Here is a 22,381-nt window from a genome sequence, read left to right as displayed (position 1 = left end):
AACTGAGTCGTGGTAAACATCCTATCATTTAGACCGCAAGTAACTACAGTGAAACAAATCGTTTGCAGTTTACTTTATTAAGAAACAGAATAGAAACTTTTTCCAAGATGTTGATTATAGTCCCGTAAGACAATGTATTAATAAGCTATTGTTCAAAATATTTTCTTTAAGTACGAGTTATAAGAACTCCGCCTGGAGTCCCTCCGGGGGCTACTGCCGGTCCCAAGCCCGGATAAAGGAGGAGGGTTGGGCATGGGGTTAGCGTCCCCAACCCGTAGAAAACTAACTCGCTAAAAAAACGCTAACCAGAAAAAATTATTCAAATCTTTTGAACTCTGCCCTGGGAGTCAGAAGGTCTTCGTTTAGAAGAATTATGACGCCTCATGATGAAAGCCGAATTCCTTCGGAAGTTACGAGGCCGATGCCCCTTCTGACAAACAGAGCGACCATTTATTTAGGTACATGGAATGTTCGTACAATGTGGGACACCGGAAGAGCCTTCCAAATTGCTGCAGAAATGAGAAGATACAACCTAGAGGTACTTGGGGTCAGTGAAACACATTGGACACAAGTTGGATAACAACGACTAACTACAGGAGAGCTCCTGTTATACTCCGGCCATGAAGAAGAAAATGCACCACATACACAAGGAGTTGCATTGATGCTGTCCAAACAAGCGCAAAATGCACTTATAGGATGGGAATCTCATGGACCAAGGATCATCAAAGCCTCGTTTAAAACAAAGAAAGAGGGCATTTCAATGAACATCATCCAATGCTATGCGCCTACCAACGACTACAATGAAGACGCTAAAGATCAATTCTACAATAGGCTGCAGTCAATCGTCGAGAAGTGCCCAAAAAAGGACCTGACCATTCTGATGGGCGATTTCAACGCCAAGGTTGGAACGGACAACACTGGATATGAAGACATAATGGGACGACACGGACTGGGAGAAAGAAACGAAAATGGTGAGAGATTTGCAAATCTATGTGCCTTCAATAAGCTGGTCAAAGGCGGCACCATATTCCCACATAAACGCATAAACAAAACCACATGGACTTCACCGGATCATACTACACAAAACCAAATCGACCATATTTGCATCAACAAAACGTTCAGGAGGACTATAGAGGACGTGAGAACCAAGAGAGGAGCTGATATAGCATCAGATCATCACTTACTGGTCGCTAAGATGAAATTGAAACTCAAAAAGCACTGGACAAAGGGGCGGACAGTATCACAAAAGTTCAATACGGCCTTTCTCCAGGATACTAACAAACTCAACAAATTCAAGATAGTCCTCAGCAATAGGTTCCAGGCCTTTCATGATCTACTCAATGGAGAAGGAACTAATGTGGAGAGCAACTGGAAGGGGATCAAAGAGGCAATCACTTCAACATGTCATGAGGTCCTGGGTCACAAGAAGCACCACCACAAGGAATGGATCACTATTGATACACTGGATAAGATTCAAGAAAGAAGGAACAAGAAGGCAGCGATCAATGCCAGCCGAACAAGAGCAGAAAAAGCCAAGGCACAAGCTGAATACACGGAAATAAACAAACAAGTGAAGAGGAGCATCAGGACCGACAAACGTAAATATGTGGAAGATTTAGCAACGACGGCGGAAAAGGCTGCAAGAGAAGGAAACATGAGACAATTGTATGACACGACAAAGAAACTCTCTGGAAATCGCCGCAAACCAGAACGACCAGTAAAAAGCAAGGAAGGCGAGGTAATCACCAACATTGAAGAGCAACAAAACAGGTGGGTAGAACACTTCAAAGAACTCTTGAATCGACCAGCCCCACTGAACCCACCCAACATCGAAGCAGCACCCACGGACCTCCCAATCGATGTTGGCTCACCAACAATTGAAGAAATCAGTATGGCCATCAGACAAATCAAGAGTGGCAAAGCAGCAGGACCAGACAACATTCCAGCAGAGGCACTAAAAGCAGACGTAGCGACAACTGCAAGGATACTCCACATTCTCTTCAGCAAAATTTGGGATGAGGAAGAAGTACCAACAGACTGGAAAGAAGGACTTCTGGTCAAAATACCGAAGAAAGGCGATCTGAGCAAGTGTGATAACTACAGGGGCATCACTCTTCTCTCAATACCGAGAAAAGTCTTCAACAGGGTATTGTTAAACAGGATGAAGGACTGCGTAGACGCCCAACTTCGGGACCAACAGGCAGGATTCCGTAAGTATAGATCGTGTACAGACCAAATCGCAACTCTACGGATCATTGTGGAACAATCAATTGAATGGAATTCATCACTCTACATCAACTTCATTGACTACGAAAAGGCATTTGATAGCGTGGACAGAACAACACTATGGAAACTTCTTCGACACTAAGGCGTGCCTCAGAAGATAGTCAATATCATACAGAACTCATATGATGGATTACACTGCAAAATCGTGCATAGAGGACAGTTGACAAAGTCGTTCGAAGTGAAGACCGGTGTTAGACAAGGTTGCTTACTCTCACCCTTTCTCTTTCTCCTGATGATCGACTGGATCATGAAGACGTCAACATCTGAAGGAAAGCACGGGATACAATGAACATCTAAGATGCAGTTGGATGATCTAGACTTCGCAGACGATCTGGCCCTTCTATCCCAAACGCAACAACAGATGCAGGAGAAGACGAACAGTGTGGCAGCAGCCTCAGCAGCAGTAGGTTTCAATATACACAAAGGGAAAAGCAAGATCCTCCGATACAACACAGCAGGCACCAATCCAATCACAATTGATGGAGAAGATTTGGAAGATGTAAAAACCTTTGCATATTTGGGCAGCATCATTGATGAACAGGGTGGATCTGATGCAGATGTGGAGGCACGGATCGGCAAAGCAAGAGCATCATATTTACAACTGAGGAACATCTGGAACTCAAAGCAACTGTCAACCAACACCAAAGTCAAGATTTTCAATACAAATGTCAAGACAGTTCTACTGTATGGGGCAGAAACCTGGAGAACTACGAAAGCCATCATCCAGAAAATACAGGTGTTTATCAACAGTTGTCTATGCAAAATACTTCAGATCCATTGGCCGGACACTATTAGCAACAACGTACTGTGGGAGAGAACAAACCAGATCCCAGCGGAGGAAGAAATTAGGAAGAAGCGCTGGAAGTGGATAGGACACACATTGAGGAAAGCACCCAACTGTGTCACAAGACAAGCCCTCACAAGGAATTCACAAGGCCAAAGGAAAAGAGGAAGACCAAAGAACACATTACGCCGGGAAATGGAGATAGACATGAGAAAAATGAACAAGAATTGGAGGGAACTAGAAAAGAAGGCCCAGGACAGAGTGGGTTGGAGAATGCTGGGCAGCGGCCTATGCTCCATTGGGAGTAACAGGCGTAAGTAAGTAAGTAAGTAAGTAACGAGTTATAGGATTTATAAATCCTGTTACCCCCTGAATGTAATGTGATTACCTAATTTGTTAAATCAATTCATACTGCTTGTAATTTGTTTAAAGTAGTGACATGTTGAAAAGCACTTCGGATGTAAATGTTCCAAAATATGATACTTTTATTGTGTCGTTCGATAAAAGTTGAATAAGATGTTATACATCTGCAGTACTAAAAAATTACACCATTAACTATATTTGATCCTTTTGAGTAACGTAACGTACGCAAATCATCAAACTGCATCACGAGGCAAGCCCTAACATGGAATCCTGAAGGAAAACGGAAAAGAGGAAGGCCAAAGAACACATTACCTCAGGAAATAGAAGCAGATATGGAAAGGATGAATGACAACTGGAAGTAGCTGGAAAGAATTGCCCATGACAGACTTGGATGGAGAATGCTGGTGAGCGGCCTATACTCCTTCACGAGGAGTAACAGGCGTAAGTAAGTAATTAAGTAATGAAAATGGTGTTAAATAATTTTAAACATATGCTCACTAACGACTACCATCAAGACCTATCATCAAAAGTGTTGTGAGAAATCGTAATTGCAGAACTCAAAACACGTAGAAATTCAAGTTTCTGTCCTCCATTAGCATAGATTATGTCATGCTTTTTGACAAGGTCACTGAATTTCAACTCTCTGGTTTGAGGGCAAAGCGTTTGTATCGAAATCTATCACAGTACAACTCTAATGGATGAATATGAGTGAAAGAAGTTATATTTTGAAAACAACATTGAAGTAAGTTTGATATAAATACAATTTGAATATATTCTAAAGAGACATTTATTCATTTACCAAACGACGTTTCCCGAGGGTTCTATTTACTTACTTATTTACGCCTGTTACTACCAGTGGAGCATAAGCCGCCGAAGAGAGTTCTATACTAAACTAAAAATTATGGTACTACATTAAGTTAATATTATTGGGTAGTTACTTTTTTATTGAAATAATATACTCAAAACTTTACAGATTTTATTAAATTTTGAAATAGAAGGTAAATTCTAGATGTTTCCTTTTTAATATAGCAGTAAAAATAATTAACGGCTGATAGAATCAATCAACAGAAGCTAACAAATTGTAATATGGAGATAATCTGTACTCCTCGATTATGTGTATTCTTAAGTTATTCTGTTCAATTGTTGTACATATCAACCGTGATTATTGAGAAACATATGGCATAATTGAAATTTCTATTATCATATTTTTCTGAAAACCTTTTTTTGTTTACTCTACGGAGACCTTAAAAAAATATAAATAATAGAAAATGATACAACATTGGTCTATTTAATAATCTGAAATCTAACACAGTGAAACGGGTATGTTTTGATGGTTACAAGTACTAACACAAACATTTGTACAACATCAATGAACGACAATAATATAAAGAAGACAGATATATAGTTAGATAAATGGTGATCAGAAGGCTTTGAAATTCTTCAAACAGACTGAAACATAATCGATTGTGACTAATGTTGAGCAATGAGCTCGGTTAATTATGTTACTTCATTCTTTATTTACACAGCAGATTAAATTTTTATCAAAATCTATTTTCTAATAGTTTGGAACAGATTCCCATATTTCTCTGAAATCATTTCAAATGATCTCCATCACGTTCACTGCAGCATAAATTTCTCAATAATCTGATTAGCTACATTTTGTCGCTATTGATACAGTACGACTGATATTTGAAAATAAAATGAAATTTATTTTTGTTAATTTCAAATTACTTACTTACTTGCTTACGCCTGTTACTCCTCGTGAAGGAGTATAGGCCGCTCACCAGCATTCTCCATACAACCCTATCATGGGCAATCCTTTCCAGCTACTTCCAGTTGTTATTCATCCTTTCCATATCTGCTTCTATTTACCGATGTAATGTGTTCTTTGACCTTCCTCTTTTCCGTTTCCCTTCAGGATTCCATGTTAGGGCTTGCCTCGTGATGCAGTTTGACGATTTTTATAATGTATGTCCTATCCATTTCCATCGTCTTTTCCTAATTTCTTCTTCAGCTGGAAGCTGGTTAGTTCTCTCCCACTGTAGGCTGTTGTCGATAGCATCCGGCCAATGGATGTTAAGTATCTTGCGTAGACAGCTGTTTACAAATACGTGTACCTTCTTGATGGTGGTTGTTGTAGTTCTCCAAGTTTCAGCTCCGTACAGTAGAATTGCCTTGACGTTGGTATTAGTAGTTCTAAAATATTTTCTCATTTTATTGTTTACTTCAACATCAAAGTATATGGTAGATGGGAATCATTGTTCTTCTAATTTCTACTATTCTTTTATTTATGATGATTCCATCATATCAAACCATAAATACTTCAACAATGAACGTACATTTTGACAATTTAGCGATTATGAATTCAAGTTAATGATCAAAAGGAACGGGAAATGTATCTTTCAAATTACAATATATGAATTCAGAATTGTTTGTACTAATAAATAACTAGTGTTTTTAAATGTTGTATTGTGCAGTTAATACTGTTTTATAGTCTAATTTAAAGTAATTAAACGTAATATAAATTAGGATAAATTATGATGCCGCCATTTTTCCCATTGTTTGTTCGCATAAAGATTACATAATTCTGGAAATGCTTTAAATTAAGTAAGAAGCAGTGAAATGAGATAAGGACTTAATAAACTATTTAAACATACAATTAAAAAATAGTGAAAGTTATGAAAACATTTAAGGGTTTTATTGAAATGTGTTATCATTCGGAAGAATATTGGGAAATACAAGATAATGATTTGAATATACTTGTTTTGAATTCACTGCTTTGTATTGTTAATCATAATCATTACCATTCTAATATAAATGAAATCAGGTAAAGTGCTTTGATTTCTATTTAAAAAGAACGTTTAAATATTCTCAAATATATTGTAATAGTTAAGAAAGAGCTTCTAAATGAACACTAATTTGCAGACATGGTCTGTGATAGAATTTATTTTTTAAAACAATGAAACAAGCAAACATTTGTATTATGGGCAGCAAATACTTACCATCACATTACTGAGAAATAAAACTTCATAAAAGAAACCCATTTGTTATTTACTTATACATAATGTGTTTAAGACCACTGAGCGGCATCAGAGTCCCAATCTTCAACATCTAATCGATTCAAACCACTTCACTTATCCATAGGTTCATTTTGAGCTTGTTCGTATAATTTATCCAAATCTATCTAGATTTCCTAATATCCTACTCCTCAAAACAACAGATGCTCTTATCATCCACGAGACCAAAACAGAACTGTGTGTTCAAAACAAGTTCGTCATATCCTTACCGTTACCAAGACCTTGAACTATTATTATTATTATTATATTTCGTAATTGGAAATATCCACCTCTCTCTTCAATTATTTCCCATATACACATGATTTCATTCATAATTGTCTTCGATGTCACTTCATTTCATCTAATCACTATACTATCTTTAAAGTGTCGGAACAACATTGTTTTAATTATTTATTATTATTGTTTTAAATTATCTTCATTTACATTATAAATCGTTGTTGACTTATAAAATTTACAAAACTTTCTATTTGTATAAACACGATGTTTTATTGCTATCATCTACATTACACCATGTAGTAATATAATATTTCTATTGCGTCATCATGTCCTTAAGGAATCGCTACTTAAAGAATTTTCAGGTATGTATATACAACTGTATATCTTGATAATAAATCCGTTGAAAAGTAATTCCTTCGCTGAACTTTTTCTATATATTTAAATGGGAACTATTTCTTTTTTTTTCTGTAGAATCTTATTCGAAAATTACCACAAATCAAATGAAGGTGATTTCATAACTTTTGATGCTTAGTATTTTGTAAAACTGTTTCTTTCTAAAACTGATGAAATGGAGAATTATTTATTCCAATATTTTTATGAAGTTATTCATTCGCAGATTGACATAACATTGACGTTCAATCGACCAATCAGAATGCAGATCAAACCAACCAATGAAAATAAACTTTATACTGTTGTATTTTAAGTGAAATTCAATTAAATATAATTCCATCTTTTGGAAAGTTTTCAGTTCTCATATGCATAAAGTATTCGTCTACATTATTCATTAGAATACACACAGTCAAATAAAAGTCCTATTTCTTATTTAAAATAGAAAAGTCAGTGTTCGGATATATTGGTTCATTCAAAGATCCTGAGTAAATTTGCAGCGTAATACTGTGACTACATAAAAGTGATGGTCATATAAATATGTGGGTAAATGTTATATCGAAGAGATTTATTAAAATGGAATTTAACATTTACATTATATCAACATTTATATGTAACTTAATTTTTGTACAATCAAATATGACACCAAATGAGTAAGTTGATTTGTATGCGTTATTAAATTATATTCATATTTCCCAAAGATATTTTTTTCAAATTTTATATTGAGTAACATAGTCTTTAAAGACGATACAGTTCATTTTATAATCAAAGTACTGAATTCGTTCACATAGAGACTAATTCAAATGAAAATTTAATTTTTTAGAACTCGTTTGCATGTAAATCAAATAGATTGAATGTTCTACCTTAAAATCATTCAAAATTTTAAAAGTCTTCTTGATTTTGATCTTCTAAGCTTCCATCTACTATTTTAAGTGACATTTTAAATAATACTTAGATTATTATTGTTCATATCATATCGATTTATGGACGTTTCAGGCATTCATTTTCTCAACTAGTTATCCGAATAGTAAATGAAATGTTTCACAACTTTTTGCTTGACCAAGATTTCATTTGCACTATTATTTAAGGAATAGTGCTTTGGTTTTATCAAGGGAAAATATTTATGATAACCTACACCATCTATAAAGATTGGCTGTTTTTACATTTGTTTCTAAAATACCCACTTGTTGTCAAGGTATCTTCATATTTTGGTTCTTATATTATTCATAATAATGTTACTTAAATAAAATTTGTTCTTAGTATAAAACTGTTCATGATTTTTTATTATATGAGCATACTGTATATAAATAGCATTCCAGTACTATTGAGCAAAACATGCTTACAACTAAGGGCATAGTATTATTACTTCATTCAATGGACGTAAGATAATTGCTATACAAGAAAAAGTAACCAGCAGTTTCACAAATATGATCATTAAAGCGACTAAAGGATCTAAGTATGATTGTTTTAAGTGACTATGTACATTTAGAATGAAAACAACAACAACAATAAAGACTTGTACGAATATTCGTCAAGATTAGAACGAATAGTTTGACAGTAATTGAGCGACTTGATTTTTATCAGGCTTTACGACTACATGTACACAATAATCAAGTTTTTCATGTACAAATAAGAATTAATTGAATAAACTGAGAATCTATACAAACAATCCACTGAATCATAACGCCACAAAATCTTATTCTTTGTATGTGATGTAAAATGTTTCTCTCCCCTTTGTTACCTTTCTTACCTGAACTTTCATTTAGTTGACATTGATTAATTTTCATAGAAAAATACCCTGAGAATTATATGTGTAATCAGATTGTTAGAAATGTGTGACTCAAATACATCACATTTTTTTCGGATCATCTCCTTCTTCTCATAGTTCTATCGAAATTTGTAAAATGGACTGCTTTATCGTGTTCAAACAACTTTCGACAATAACTAATCACAGAGTAGCATAGCAAGAATATTTGTTGTTGTTTATGAGCATCTTATATTTCATTTTCTAGTGTGATACTGAATCTATATTCGATCAAAAATTGTTTTTAGGAACATATGAATAACAAATCAATGGGATACATAAGTGTGTAATGTGTATGATATAAGTTGTTATGTTGCCATATCAAAAAATAACCCCCGAAATTAATAGTGTTCTTCAAAATATATGTCTATAATGAACACAATTAAATTAAACAAAGAAAGTGATTCATAGTTAATATCGAGTTGTCGGTTTCATACCATAAGATTTTACTTATTATCATTACTCTGCATTATAGATGAAATATTCATTTTGAAAGTAAATAGTAGTACTAATTTTCTTTAAGAAAATTAAAGTTTATTTATATTATTGTGACCAAGCAGTGGATCTCTTTTAATTTGTCAGTTATTCACTGTATATGTGTAGTAAATGAACATTCAGGTGGGGAAAATCAATTTATAGCGTATTTATAAGGTATAGAAATCATACATTAAAAATTTTATCTGCAAATCTTTCATCAGTTGTCGTTTAAATTCTTTATGATACTTACAATTCTGTTTTTATTTCGATTCCTCTATGTTTCTTTTTTCGATTCTCTTCAATTCGATCTTCTCCATCCTCTTTTGATGGGGATTTCGCTTCTGATTTGTGTTACCTACTACTTATATCTGTCAACATAAGTAGCATACACCACATATTTACATTATTCAGTTTGTTTCGTATAGTCAAATTATGATTGTAATAATTCATAAAAAGTAAATCAAATTAGATGTGATTTAGTCCGAACAAAGATATATGAATCATTGTCAGTTGTTATAATTAGGTATATATACGTATAGCGTTATAAGCAACGAGAATACCAACAGTTGTATGTCAATATTCAATCATAACTTTGTTTGATGTTGTAAATCAATACAATGAAAATGGAGCTGAATAAATGAGAAAAAGAATACAAATATTCAAAATACAAAGACATGATAAATAATAATTTATGGATAAGTAAACACTTCACCTATGGGAAATTTACACAGAAAAAATCACTTAAATATACAATCTCGAGGTGTTAACAAGATAAAAATGGACAGTGGCTGGCACTGGAATCCAGGACGCGCGTTCCGTCCTATATGGGACTCGTCAGCTGGATGTGCCTGCATTGCGGAGTTGGCGTTCACTTTAGGACTTGAACCCAGTACCGTTCGCTTCAAGCACTATCGCCTTATCCACTTAACTACTGATTTTTGATAGCCACTTGCTTATGAAACAGGCTGGAGTTTAAATTCACTTGGTATCGTTCACTCGAATCTTCCAAAAGGATGAAACGCACGTCCTGAATTCCACATGTAGCCACTATCCATCTTTGTTTATAATGCTTTTGAATTAAGGCAGTATCGTGGCAACACGCACGGTATGCACATATGCCAATAAGAAACTGATCAATTGCAGTCCTAAACATCGATGGGAAGATTCAAACAAACAATACAAAGTGAATCAATGCTAACAATATAATTTTCACTGAAATAAGCCCAAAAATTAATTGATTGTTTTCATGTGAGAAGGATGATTTTAGTAAGACTCTAAATTCGTGTTGCCATAGAATTGTGAACTTTGTCTGTCACTAATGTTAAATAGAAAACTATCAATTTTATTTCAGTTCTTATGCAACATTGTTGGACATTAGAATCTGAAGTTCAATCTTTAAATTCTCTCTTTAACTGACAGTATGTTTGACTTACATATATGTGTATGTTTATACATATATTATCAGGATAAATTTTGAAGTACTCAAAACAGTTATTCTCTTCAATGCAATGAGAAAACAAAGTTTTCCGAAATCGACCCAATCTTAACTCAACCCCTTGTGGTTTTGTGTAAAAGTTGTTTAGGATGAGCACTTTACTTTTGCTGATGCCTTGTCCACATAAAAATCAAAATCTCCTTCTGTCTGTTATGTAAATGAATAACTGTCAGTTAAATAATGCCAACTAAACTTTTAATTTCTTTCATTTTCTTAACCTATAAAATTCACTTTATAAGAAAGATGATTTAAATTATTATAATAAACTGCTTTGAAGTTTGTTCATCTCGATTATTCCTCAACTAAGCGTCAATTTTTCACTATAAAATAGAACATCTACTAGGTTTTCTTAAGAATTTAAATGTTTAAAACAATTAGTCCCTTTGATAAATTTCGATAATGCAATGAGAAGACGAAGTTTATCAACATAATTCTGATAAACTTTGCCTTCTCATTGCATTATCGAAATTTACATATTCCTATCAATAATATAACCTCATTTTTCACACAGACTCAACCAGACATCTACAACTTTCAGGTAAGTAATTATAGACTATTTATTCGTTTATGTTATTTGATTTTATGCTTGATCATTTAAGGAAAAATAGAACATGAAGGATCTACATTTGTACTAAACTTTCCACTTCAAAAGCATTTTATCTTCAGGAAGTAAAAATTTATTTATGCCGGCTCAGTGGTCTAGTTGGTTAAGCGCCTGGTGCGAGACTGATAGGTCATGGGTTCGAATCTCGTGGGGTGAGGGATCGTGGGTGCGCACTGCTGAGGAGTCCCATACTAGGATGAAACGGTCATCCAGTGCTTCCAGGTTCTCCATGATGATCTAGCTTCGATTGACTCATGATTCCAATCAGTGAAATTTCTAAAATCTCCACAAAACCCATTCCAATAATTTTTTTAAAAAATTATTACTGTGATGTAGTATGTACATTAAAAACGTCCATCGTTATGTAATTTCAATGAGATATACTTTATGTAAGAACTAAATAATAAATAATTGTTCATTATAATATTTTTTCAACAAAAGTAATCAGGTACATTAAGTACATTACTCAGTGGTTAAATGTCATAAAAGTATGAAGTGACTAAAGTTCAGTACCGTTAAATACCTGTCTATTTACTCCAGTTTGAAATTAAAATTAAATTTTACGTATCCTGTTGTTAGACTAAAATGCTCATAATACAAATTTTGAAATACGGAACTGATATTTATAATAGTCTATTAGTGAAAATAGAATTTATTAGTCGACAGTGTCAAATTAGACATGACAATTATAATAGATGAAATGAACAGATTAATTTATGGTCAAAATCGACAGTTTGTATGGCTTTTATACGGAATTTAACAATATTGCTCTACATTCAGTTTTTAAGGTTAAAAATGAGCAAATTTCTGCCGTATAACCACTGAGCGAATTTTCTCCAAGTTGGAAATTGGTTCTTTTGCTTGGAATTTAAGGTTGTGTATTTTGATCAATCGTAACAAAGATACCCTAAGTTATATGTAGTTCAGATAAAATGCTACTTAACCATTTAATTGGCCGTCTTCACATAAAGTGTTTTGATTTGACACTGAGTGCATAGAATTCCAGCATGGAAAAACTTGTTATTCATGTTAATACTTTTTTTTATTTGTTACAATTATATTACTTTTGTATCATAAATTCTATCATAAAAGATGTTCCTTTCAGATTAGCTGGAAAGCTGTTGAAAGTCGTCAGCATACTTTAGTCTACTCGGTGGAGATTTACTATTAATTACTTTTGCTTCTGAGTATTCAATACAGACTTATCGAAATTCAAAACCTAGGTCATATAGTACACTTAACGCTTGATAAAAGAAATTAGTTTTAATTAAACTTGATTTAGTCCTTAACTTAATTTCAACTCCAACACTTTACTTTGATTATAGCTCTGAAATATAATTGAATATGTGTGAATATATTTCATATTAGAAAGTAATGATTGAGAATAGAATGCATAAAGGATACCATATGACTGAAAGGAAATTTGATGGTTTTTATTCTACAACAAGAAAAGGTTTATTTTATAAAATGAAGATAAATGTAAAGCTAATAAATATTCCAAACTATATTTTTGAATAGAACATTCAGTTATATAGTGATTCTGTGACTAATGCACACACTGATGACATAGTAACGCTTTAAATGTATTAATGGTGATAAGTAGAAGTGATTGAATGGAATGTTTTTTTATAAATAATAAAATGTATACTCAACATTTTTGTTTCTCTGAGCTGAGAAAATGGAACTCACGTTGTTACGTGCGGTCCGAACTTTGTTTTCTCTACTTTTTTTAAATATATGCATGTCTTAAGTAGACTAAATTACATCAACTAAATAACTGACGAACTGTGTTTATGGAAATAAGAAACTTTACTTATTTCGGTGATTGTTAAATAACCAAATGATTCTCTTATTTCAAATTGATACATTAAATATATTGACGAGTTTCAAAAGATCCCACTCTAAATCTTAAGATTATGTTCCTTGATCCCGTGGCGGAATAGAGTTTAAAATATTTATGTTTACAGCTATTCACATTCATTGTCAGACTAGGGTGATCAGATAAAGAATATATTATTTTCTGTAGTATATTAACAGGATGTTGCATTTACATGGAGTAAAGCATCAGAATCTGTTTATATTCACGATATAATAAAAATCCAGGTTTATTTATAAAGTTAGACAGTGGCAGTTGACAGTTTTGGATAAAGATAAATGTGTTTGATCTCATTACATGAATGTTTAAATTTTGAGCCTTAACTGAAATAATGATATATATACATATATATTGATAATTGCTAAAAGGTTTATCCTGATGAAAATAGTTGGTACATAAGTTGCTTACATGTCAAAGACATACAATTTCAAACGTGTAGAAAACACAAGGTTATCAAATATGTCCATAACATATCTTTCAAAATCTTACAATATCCTAATCTATCAAGTGATTTTCAAATAAATTTATCGGCGAATAATAAAAAAATCAACTGAAACAATGAAAAAATATCCTATTTTAACACGTCATTTAGTACATGGTTTACGACAAAGACTAGATACAAAGAATCAGTAAAAACCAAGAACAGTTAAGCAGATTTTTGTCCTATTATGTAACATCACTTTAATACCTAGTCAAAACCTCAAAGAGAATAGAACCTAGGACTGTTAGTTCTCATTGTGAGTGATGAATTTTTGAACCATTGAACAGAAATTCAACGGTTAACATATCTAACTTTAATCGATTCACATTATTATGCAATCCTTTTTAATGCCATCAGTGGATAAAAATCCCTTACTTGATGTAGATAAACTCGAATGATCATGGCTTGTCATTAGAACTCGTGAAAAGGAAAACGTATTAGAATGGTAGCTTTCTACAGTAATCGGAATACATTTTTGTTTGTTGAATAGAAAAACAAAAAACACACAATAAATAAGGAGGAAAAAAAAGAAAGAAAAACAATGATAATTTATTTCATGAAAGAAAAATAGTTCACATGGAATTTATAAATAAAAAAATGAAAAAAATATTCCATACATAAATCATATGAATAGTGTTCATAGATAATAAATAACATATGAATAAATAAACAGAGAAAAAACAACAACAGCAAACTAACTAGGAGTTCATTATGTTACTAATGACCCTGACATTTTTAAAATTTTAATTTTAGTCTATTGTCTGTTTGATAATATTATTTAATTAGATATATATATTTGTACATTATAATAAAGGTTTAAGATAAAAAAAGAAACATAAAGGTGATCAAACATCTTTAGAATTATAACCGAATGTATATTTTATTAAGGAAACATAGGAATTGTAAAATATAAATTGTAGGTAACTATTTATCAGCTCGCTGATGACAGTGGTGTACAGTGGCGACTTCGTGGATTGGTTGAAGTTAGACATTAACACTGTTGGATGCCAACTCAGTGGTCTAGTTGGTTAAGCGCCTGGTGCGAGACTGATAGGTCATGGGTTCGAATCTCGTGGGGTGAGGGATCGTGGTGCGCACTGCTGAGGAGTCCCATACTAGGACGAAATGGTCGTCTAGTGCTCCCAGGTTTTCGATGGCGATCTAGCTTCGACTGACTCATGATTTTAATCAGTGAAAACTATTTATTTCTTTTTCTTTTTGCGTCGAATGAGAAAAAATGCTGGTATCAGTAAATTTTAACTTTGATAATAAAAAAGTGAGGATAAAATTTATTCAGTATAAACGTCATTGACTCGACAAAAAAATGTTAGTGAATAAAAACAGTAGATTTATTGAATGGAAGATGGATTGATTACCTAACTTTTTGGATAAAAATTCTATGAAAAAGGATTTTGAAATGAATATTCATACAGGGTATCGATTAAAATATTGAATCCAATAACTATTCATTACTACAGTTAAGTTTACAGATGTTGCCACATTTCTTAGTCTACATCAGGGATCACTTTTATCCAGATTACTGTAGAAAGCTACCATTCTAATACGTTTTCCTTTTCACGAGTTCTAATGACAAGCCATGATCATTCGAGTTTATCTACATCAAGTAAGGGATTTTTATCCACTGATGGCATTAAAAAGGATTGCATAATAATGTGAATCGATTAAAGTTAGATATGTTAACCGTTGAATTTCTGTTCAATGGTTCAAAAATTCATCACTCACAATGAGAACTAACAGTCCTAGGTTCTATTCTCTTTGAGGTTTTGACTAGGTATTAAAGTGATGTTACATAATAGGACAAAAATCTGCTTAACTGTTCTTGGTTTTTACTGATTCTTTGTATCTAGTCTTTGTCGTAAACCATGTACTAAATGACAACGTGTTACATTTTCTCTTTCTCATTTCAAAAAAGGGATGTTTTATGAGATATAAATAAATGAGTTGCATAATATAGGAAATATTAACCCATTTATTGATTACATCACTAGTTTATTAACCCTCTACAATTTATATATAATTAACAGCTCTCCTTTTTTTCTATAATTTATTATTGAATTTATAATATATTAGCATAGTTATTAATTTACGGAACTATTCATTAATAATTAGTTGACTAATATTTACCTACCGCTAGAATACAACAAATGAATGAATAAATTGTGATGAATTTATGATATAGGAATAATAATCTGTAATTACCTATTAGTATCTACTTAGTTAATGCTTTTGGTTCTATGCAAAATTATATAAATTAAAACAAAAATAATATTATTCCTGAAATTATTAATCACTCTGCAGACAAATTAGATTATTTTTCAGTTCCAAATTTATTTGAAGTTTAACATGTAATCTATTGGATATAAGCAGAATGGTTTAAAATTTTAGCGCTCACAACGAGAATAAAAGGTTCTAGTTTCGATTACTGGTATGGTTATGATCCAGGTGCCCAGTGATCTATGTTTTTCATTTAACATCAACATGTGATGTAAACTACGAAGTTTAAAAATTAGTTTGGTATATTTTTGAGCATTTAAATTAGGCTGATCATATTTTGCAAAAGCTATTCCAAAGATCTCCTTCAGGTCAATATTCATATCCAGTTCTTATCTGTTAGAAAGGCAAATAAATAAATTTAAATGATTGCTAGTAAATTTAAGTAAGTTGCTATCCGTTTGTTTAGCCAATAAATAATCAAGAAAAATATTGTAAATCACCCTAGTTATGATCTAACGCGTACTATAAAGTTTTGGTTCAATAAATGACACTATTATCCAAGTGACATGATTGAACTGTACATTTGTACATACCTTAGTTAACTGGCAAATAAAACTTTGTGACTGACAAATAAAGATCGAACTGATGATTGATCGATAGCTCTGTTTCAATTTTTTAATGATATGACATAAAGCAATTTTACATGTTTATGCCTGTGGAATTGATTATTTAACTTAGTACTAATAATTGCAGTCGGTTACAAACTGTTCAGCATAATAAGTGAATAGATACCCGAAGGCAAGGCAACTAGTCAGCAAAATGTGTCATTGTATGTAGTTTAAATTCAAGATATTCGGCACAAAATAAAGATTAATGAAATATGTCTGAATAGGTCATGGTTTTTGAATATGCGTCATATGGGTTATTCATGAACTTGTAAATATCTAATCGCAAGTATTTGGTTGTTTTACCATGAACTATATAATGCGTTAAAAAACACTCTTCTAATGCAATTGACGAATTCGATACTGTGTGTAGAAAAAAACTCATAAAGATAAATCAGTTTCTTAACATAGTATTTTTCTAGATTAAGTAGTTTTGTGGAGATTATTTTGTTCTGAAAGTAGTGCTCGCTAAAGACAAATCTTAGAGTGACGGTGAAAACCAGGTATCCCTGAACAGCTGTTTCATACTAGAGTGAAATTTCTATCCTGTGTGCACATATAACTTCACCAATAATCACACTTCAAATTTTTGTGTTTCAAGACTTGTGCTTAAACATTAAGCCGATGTTTCTGGTTTATTGACCAACATTTGTAACTTTAGCTAGCTCATGATTTATCTTGACCACCATCTAGTATGTTTTTTACTATTTAAACGTTTTCAAGTTTATCACAGTGGAAGGTTGTTTGTTCTTAAAATCTTATAAAATAACTTTATTATCAGTGTGATAAATTTCCCTAAGTACTATATATTTATTAATATTCAATTGCCCCTAATCTAACTAATTACAAAACATCAATAAAGAAACTGTATTCTGTTTTACGTAAACATAATTAGCGCTAATAAAATTTGTAGTCATATAGAAATGAAGTAAATCAAGATTTTCTCCTCAGTAATAATGAAATGGCATTGAAAACCTCGTGTAAAACGCTGTCAAGTTTACAACTAATCGATTTTGACTCTTCATATTATTATTAAAAAATCATTTTAAATAATTATCAGGTTTGCTAGTGCTTAAATATCTTAGTTGTATACTACAAAATAAATGAAAAAGTTTGTACTTCTTAACTCTCTGTGCTCTCAACTTATTATAAGAACTACTTCAGGAAGCCTAAGATCTCTAGAAGAACTTGTTTTAATCCAATTATGGTGTTAAAACTTGAAATAACTTTATCTTAATAAACCTTAAGATAAGATCAATATAAACTCATCATAACTGAAGAAGTATCCCTTAACCAATGTCAAGTAATTGAGACATTCTCTCAAGAATGCTTTCACGGTTTACCATTTTCCTTACAAAGTAAGTAATATATATATATATATATATATAAGTACATGTGAAGTTTGTCTTTTTAAATTACAATAACATATTTGATATCAGAAGGGGTTTTGTGGAGATTGTAGTGATTTCAACAGTTGATATCATGATTCAACTGAAGCTAGACCACCATAGAAAACCTGGAAGCACTGAACGGCCGTTTCGTCTGGCATCAGACCGATAGGTCCTGGGTCCGAATCCCGCGAGGCGGGGTCGTGGATGCCCACTGCTGAGGAGTTCCACAGTGGGACGGAACGGCCATCCATTGCTTCCAGGTTTTCCATGGTGGTCTAGTTTTAATTGACTCATGATCTCAACTGTTGAAATTACATATTTGATAATTGATCGAATTATTACTAACCTACTACTAGATAGGTGTTTTGTAACTCTTAGCAAATACCTTTCTAAAATTAATCTTCATTACTATGAATTTTAACTACTTGAAACTGACAAAGAGTTTGCTGATCTTCTAATTTAAAATTACAGTTCATAAATCACTAGGGTGAAACTATAATTTATGGACGAACCAATCAGATTTACGATAACATGTTTTGCATTTCGGCGCGAAAGTCTTTATCCATTTGGTTAAATAGCGTCTTGACATTTCAGCTGATGTTAGTTCGTGATGAAAACACTAAATCTAATCCCTATATCTGACCATCAACTGTAAATCATAATCCTTATCTTTAACGTTGGTTAAAGACCCTCATTTAGCTCTAGTCAGTAGGTGGACATTCTCAAGTACACTTTAGCGTCACCTAAAGGTCGTCCATAAATTATAGTCTCACCATCACTAGATTCCAAATCAATTCACCAACTTTCATATCAAATAACAATATTTACAAAACTAGGTTAATACAGATAGTTTAATCAGAAAGTATTTATTTACTTATTTGTGAATAGATCATTCTGTAAAATATTTCCAGGAAATGTTTTTCTTTTAGGTTTTCTATCCATTTTCGCTCTTACAGTATTTCTACACTTCACATTTCGATAGATGTATACAAACACCTTTATGTTTCACACACATATATGCATTGAAATAATTAGTCATGAATTATCCGCCTCTATTCACCAATTCACCGGCAAACTTTAACTCCTCAAGAGTGAGCGATACGTTACATAATTCTCTTGTTAATACAATAATAAAAATTTACATTTTTCAATTACATAATTTAGGAAATAAACTGACTGTTTACCTAAACACTTCTAAAAATAGATCACAGTGGATAGACGTCATTATTTTCCTTGTGCATCAATTAAGTTAAGTTCTGATTATCTGTCTTCTCAATTGAAAAGTATGGATAAAAAATTATCACTATTGTTTTTATTTGAATTTCGGTTACAGCATTTCAACAATTATGTTAATATGAAAAACATTTCATGAGGATTTACTACGTTTAGTGGGTTTGTAAAGATTATTGACTTTTATGATTGTAACCATGATTTGACCTTTGTTAGACAATCAGTAAAAATCAGAAAGCATCGAATGTCTGATTCGTTTGGGAATGTGACTCTTCAAATGTTGTAAATGGTTGTCTGATTAAAGTCAGTCCATGATGTGACTTATACAAAATGATTTACACATTGTTAATTCAAGATCGACTAAAAATCACTTTCAATACAAAATATATGATATCTCGCTGTCTATAAATCTCATATACAGGTTATATTCATGCCAAACGAAAAACTGGGAGTGTTTAGGTTTAAATTGCTGCAATTATTAAATATACAAATTTTATATTTAAGACCCCCTATTTACTCAGTGGTCAACTACAGTCAAACTATTCACTTACACCTCACAAATATTCATATAAATAATAGCTATATTTTTATTTAATGCAGTTTGAATAACTTAAGAAATTATCTGACCGTTAAGTTCCATAGATTATTGATTTTAGAATTTTATTATCAAAGTAGGATTATAATTAGCTCATCTCTCAAATTAAAAAAAAAGATTAAATTCATTGTATATGTAGTTATACTAGATGAATCCAGTTTCTCACTTGAGTCAATTTAAGGCATATTTAACCCTTTTGGTTTCTAAGCTGGTATTGCAGTGAAGAGAACACGGTTGGGGACAGTCGAATGCATTTAACACAAAATTACAGGACTTGTTAATAAAATGTAACAATCATGAAGTAAATGCTTAATTTGCAAAATGTCCATCAATTGTCTCAAAATGACTCAGACTTCATTGTTCTTGCATTTTCATGCAAATTGCATTTTGTTTCCATTCTTTACTGTTCGATCCTCTTGTCTCTCTGCTGCCAGACCTTCTGTTCACGACTAATATCATACACTACTTATGTCAATATAAGTAGCACACGCCACAGTATGTGTATTTCATAATTTACAGAAGATAATGCTAATAATAACTAGGTAATTTGATTTATAATTTGTTTGCAAATATAACATATATTAAAATAACCATTAATTTGAGTAACAAACTGATGTATCACACTAACACTCTAAAATGTATTATAAACATTTGAAGTAACATCTATTAATGAAAAACAATATATCAGTTAGTCAATGTAGAAACTGACAATAATCTACATCTGGTAAATTATCTCATTACTTCAACACAGCAAGATGAATGATAAATAACACTGAAAATAAAGATTTTTTAGGAAAGTCAAGAATGAATTTATTTTCATTATTGTTAACTACTATTGATCAATATCACCACACCTACTATGTTTTAGTTTAGTAAATAGTGATAAATGACATTAAATATATGTATAATGAATATACTTTAAAATTTCATCTTTTTGTTTCTTTAAATGTTTTCAGCCCTGAACTGTTGGAACAATTATGGATTCAGTTATATCGTTACTTACCAGGTCCATCAATGGGACCAAAGCTATCTTCTGGTAGTTATCTTTTATTTTGACATAACCTATATAAATTTTGAGTTAATAGAAAATATTTAAATGGTAAACGTCTAGCATAATGATGTCTGGTTCTCCTGTTAAACAGGGTTGAGCTGTACTGTTTAGGTTGTCACGTGAAAGTCCGGATGGTGTCTGGTTCTCCTGAAAACCAATGTAAAATTACCCTGTCCCATAAGGGTTTATTATATATAACTAACTGTGATAATGATAATAGCTTTGTTTATGGATTCTCAGCTGGAATCCTGTATACATTCGTCATATTTACAAGTTTTGATACCGCGTACAAGTACTTTTTTTAAAGGAGTCTTCAAAACGAATAAAATCTAAACATTTCATAAAGTATTTGATATTGAATAATCCACAAGCATCTTATAATGTTATAATCTAGCATCTACAATTCAAATATTAAAACAAATAATAACAGAATTTAACGCACAAATAATATGAATGTTTGTTTCATAGCAGTTGTACTAAATAACTTGTCTAATAGAAATCTCACTAATTTATTTTTATGATCAGAATGAGGTTTACAGATTTTGTTGTAATTTTAATAGTTGAATTCACTGGTCGAATACCTTTTGCAGGATCCTAGATGCACACTTCTGAAGAGTCCTACACTAGGATAAAACGACCATTTAGTGCTTCTGAGTTTTCAATGGTGATTTAGCTTAGATAGACTCATGAATTCAACTATTAAATTTTATTTTTCAACATTAAATTATTTAAAACGATGTAAGTAATATTTACTGACCAATATTTACACATTCTACTTACTATAGAAGATAATTAGTTATCTATCAAAATTTTTGTTTAATTTGATCAGACTATGCAAGAATTGTTCTCAGGAGTTATGAAGAAAAGTGAGATATTAAAGTATAGCCAAATAACTAGTTAAAAGTTGAAAGACCAGTCGATTGAACGAATCTAGACATTTATTTGTGTTACAAATTGAGAAATAAAACTAAATTGTATCATCTTTGTATAAATACGTATAAATATTGTGTAAAATAAGTGTAGAGTTTCATACTTAAACAATTGTATTAAGTATCCTAGTCTTATAATGATATGATTATTATTCCATAAAGTTTTGAAATCCTCCTAGTTACTTCCATGCTAATTTCAAATGTTCATTTCAATAAAAAATTTATAGGAAGTATTGTATACCGTAGGATTCTTAGGTAAGTATGAACTTCTTTGACGACAGTTTATAAAACAAGTTTTAAGTCTGAATCCGAGCCTTTCTGTGGAATATTTAAACACTTCTACTGTTAAAGTGACATTCAGTCTAGATTAGTGATCACGTAATGCACCGTAATTATTAGTCAAGACTAAAACAGATTTAACCATTAAATTTCTTT

At 31.9% G+C, this 22,381-nt stretch overlaps 1 protein-coding gene across 1 annotated transcript in view; it reads left to right on the top strand.

Moving 5' to 3' along the window:
* Positions 1-4,074: 4,074 nt before the first annotated feature.
* Positions 4,075-22,381, top strand: part of MS3_00006549 (uncharacterized protein) — a 50,634-nt gene continuing 32,327 nt past the window's right edge. The window contains exons 1-3 of the mRNA XM_035730833.2: positions 4,075-4,175; positions 7,198-7,766; positions 20,923-21,002. Of these exons, the coding sequence (XP_035585506.2) occupies positions 7,654-7,766; positions 20,923-21,002 (193 nt within the window). The 5' untranslated portion in view covers positions 4,075-4,175; positions 7,198-7,653. The remainder of the gene's footprint in view (positions 4,176-7,197; positions 7,767-20,922; positions 21,003-22,381) is intronic.

This window comes from Schistosoma haematobium, chromosome 2 (genome assembly GCF_000699445.3).
Source record: "Schistosoma haematobium chromosome 2, whole genome shotgun sequence".
NCBI lineage: Eukaryota > Metazoa > Platyhelminthes > Trematoda > Strigeidida > Schistosomatidae > Schistosoma > Schistosoma haematobium.
The sequence above is the reverse complement of the archived record's forward strand: the minus strand, read 5'-3'. Positions and strand labels throughout refer to the sequence as shown.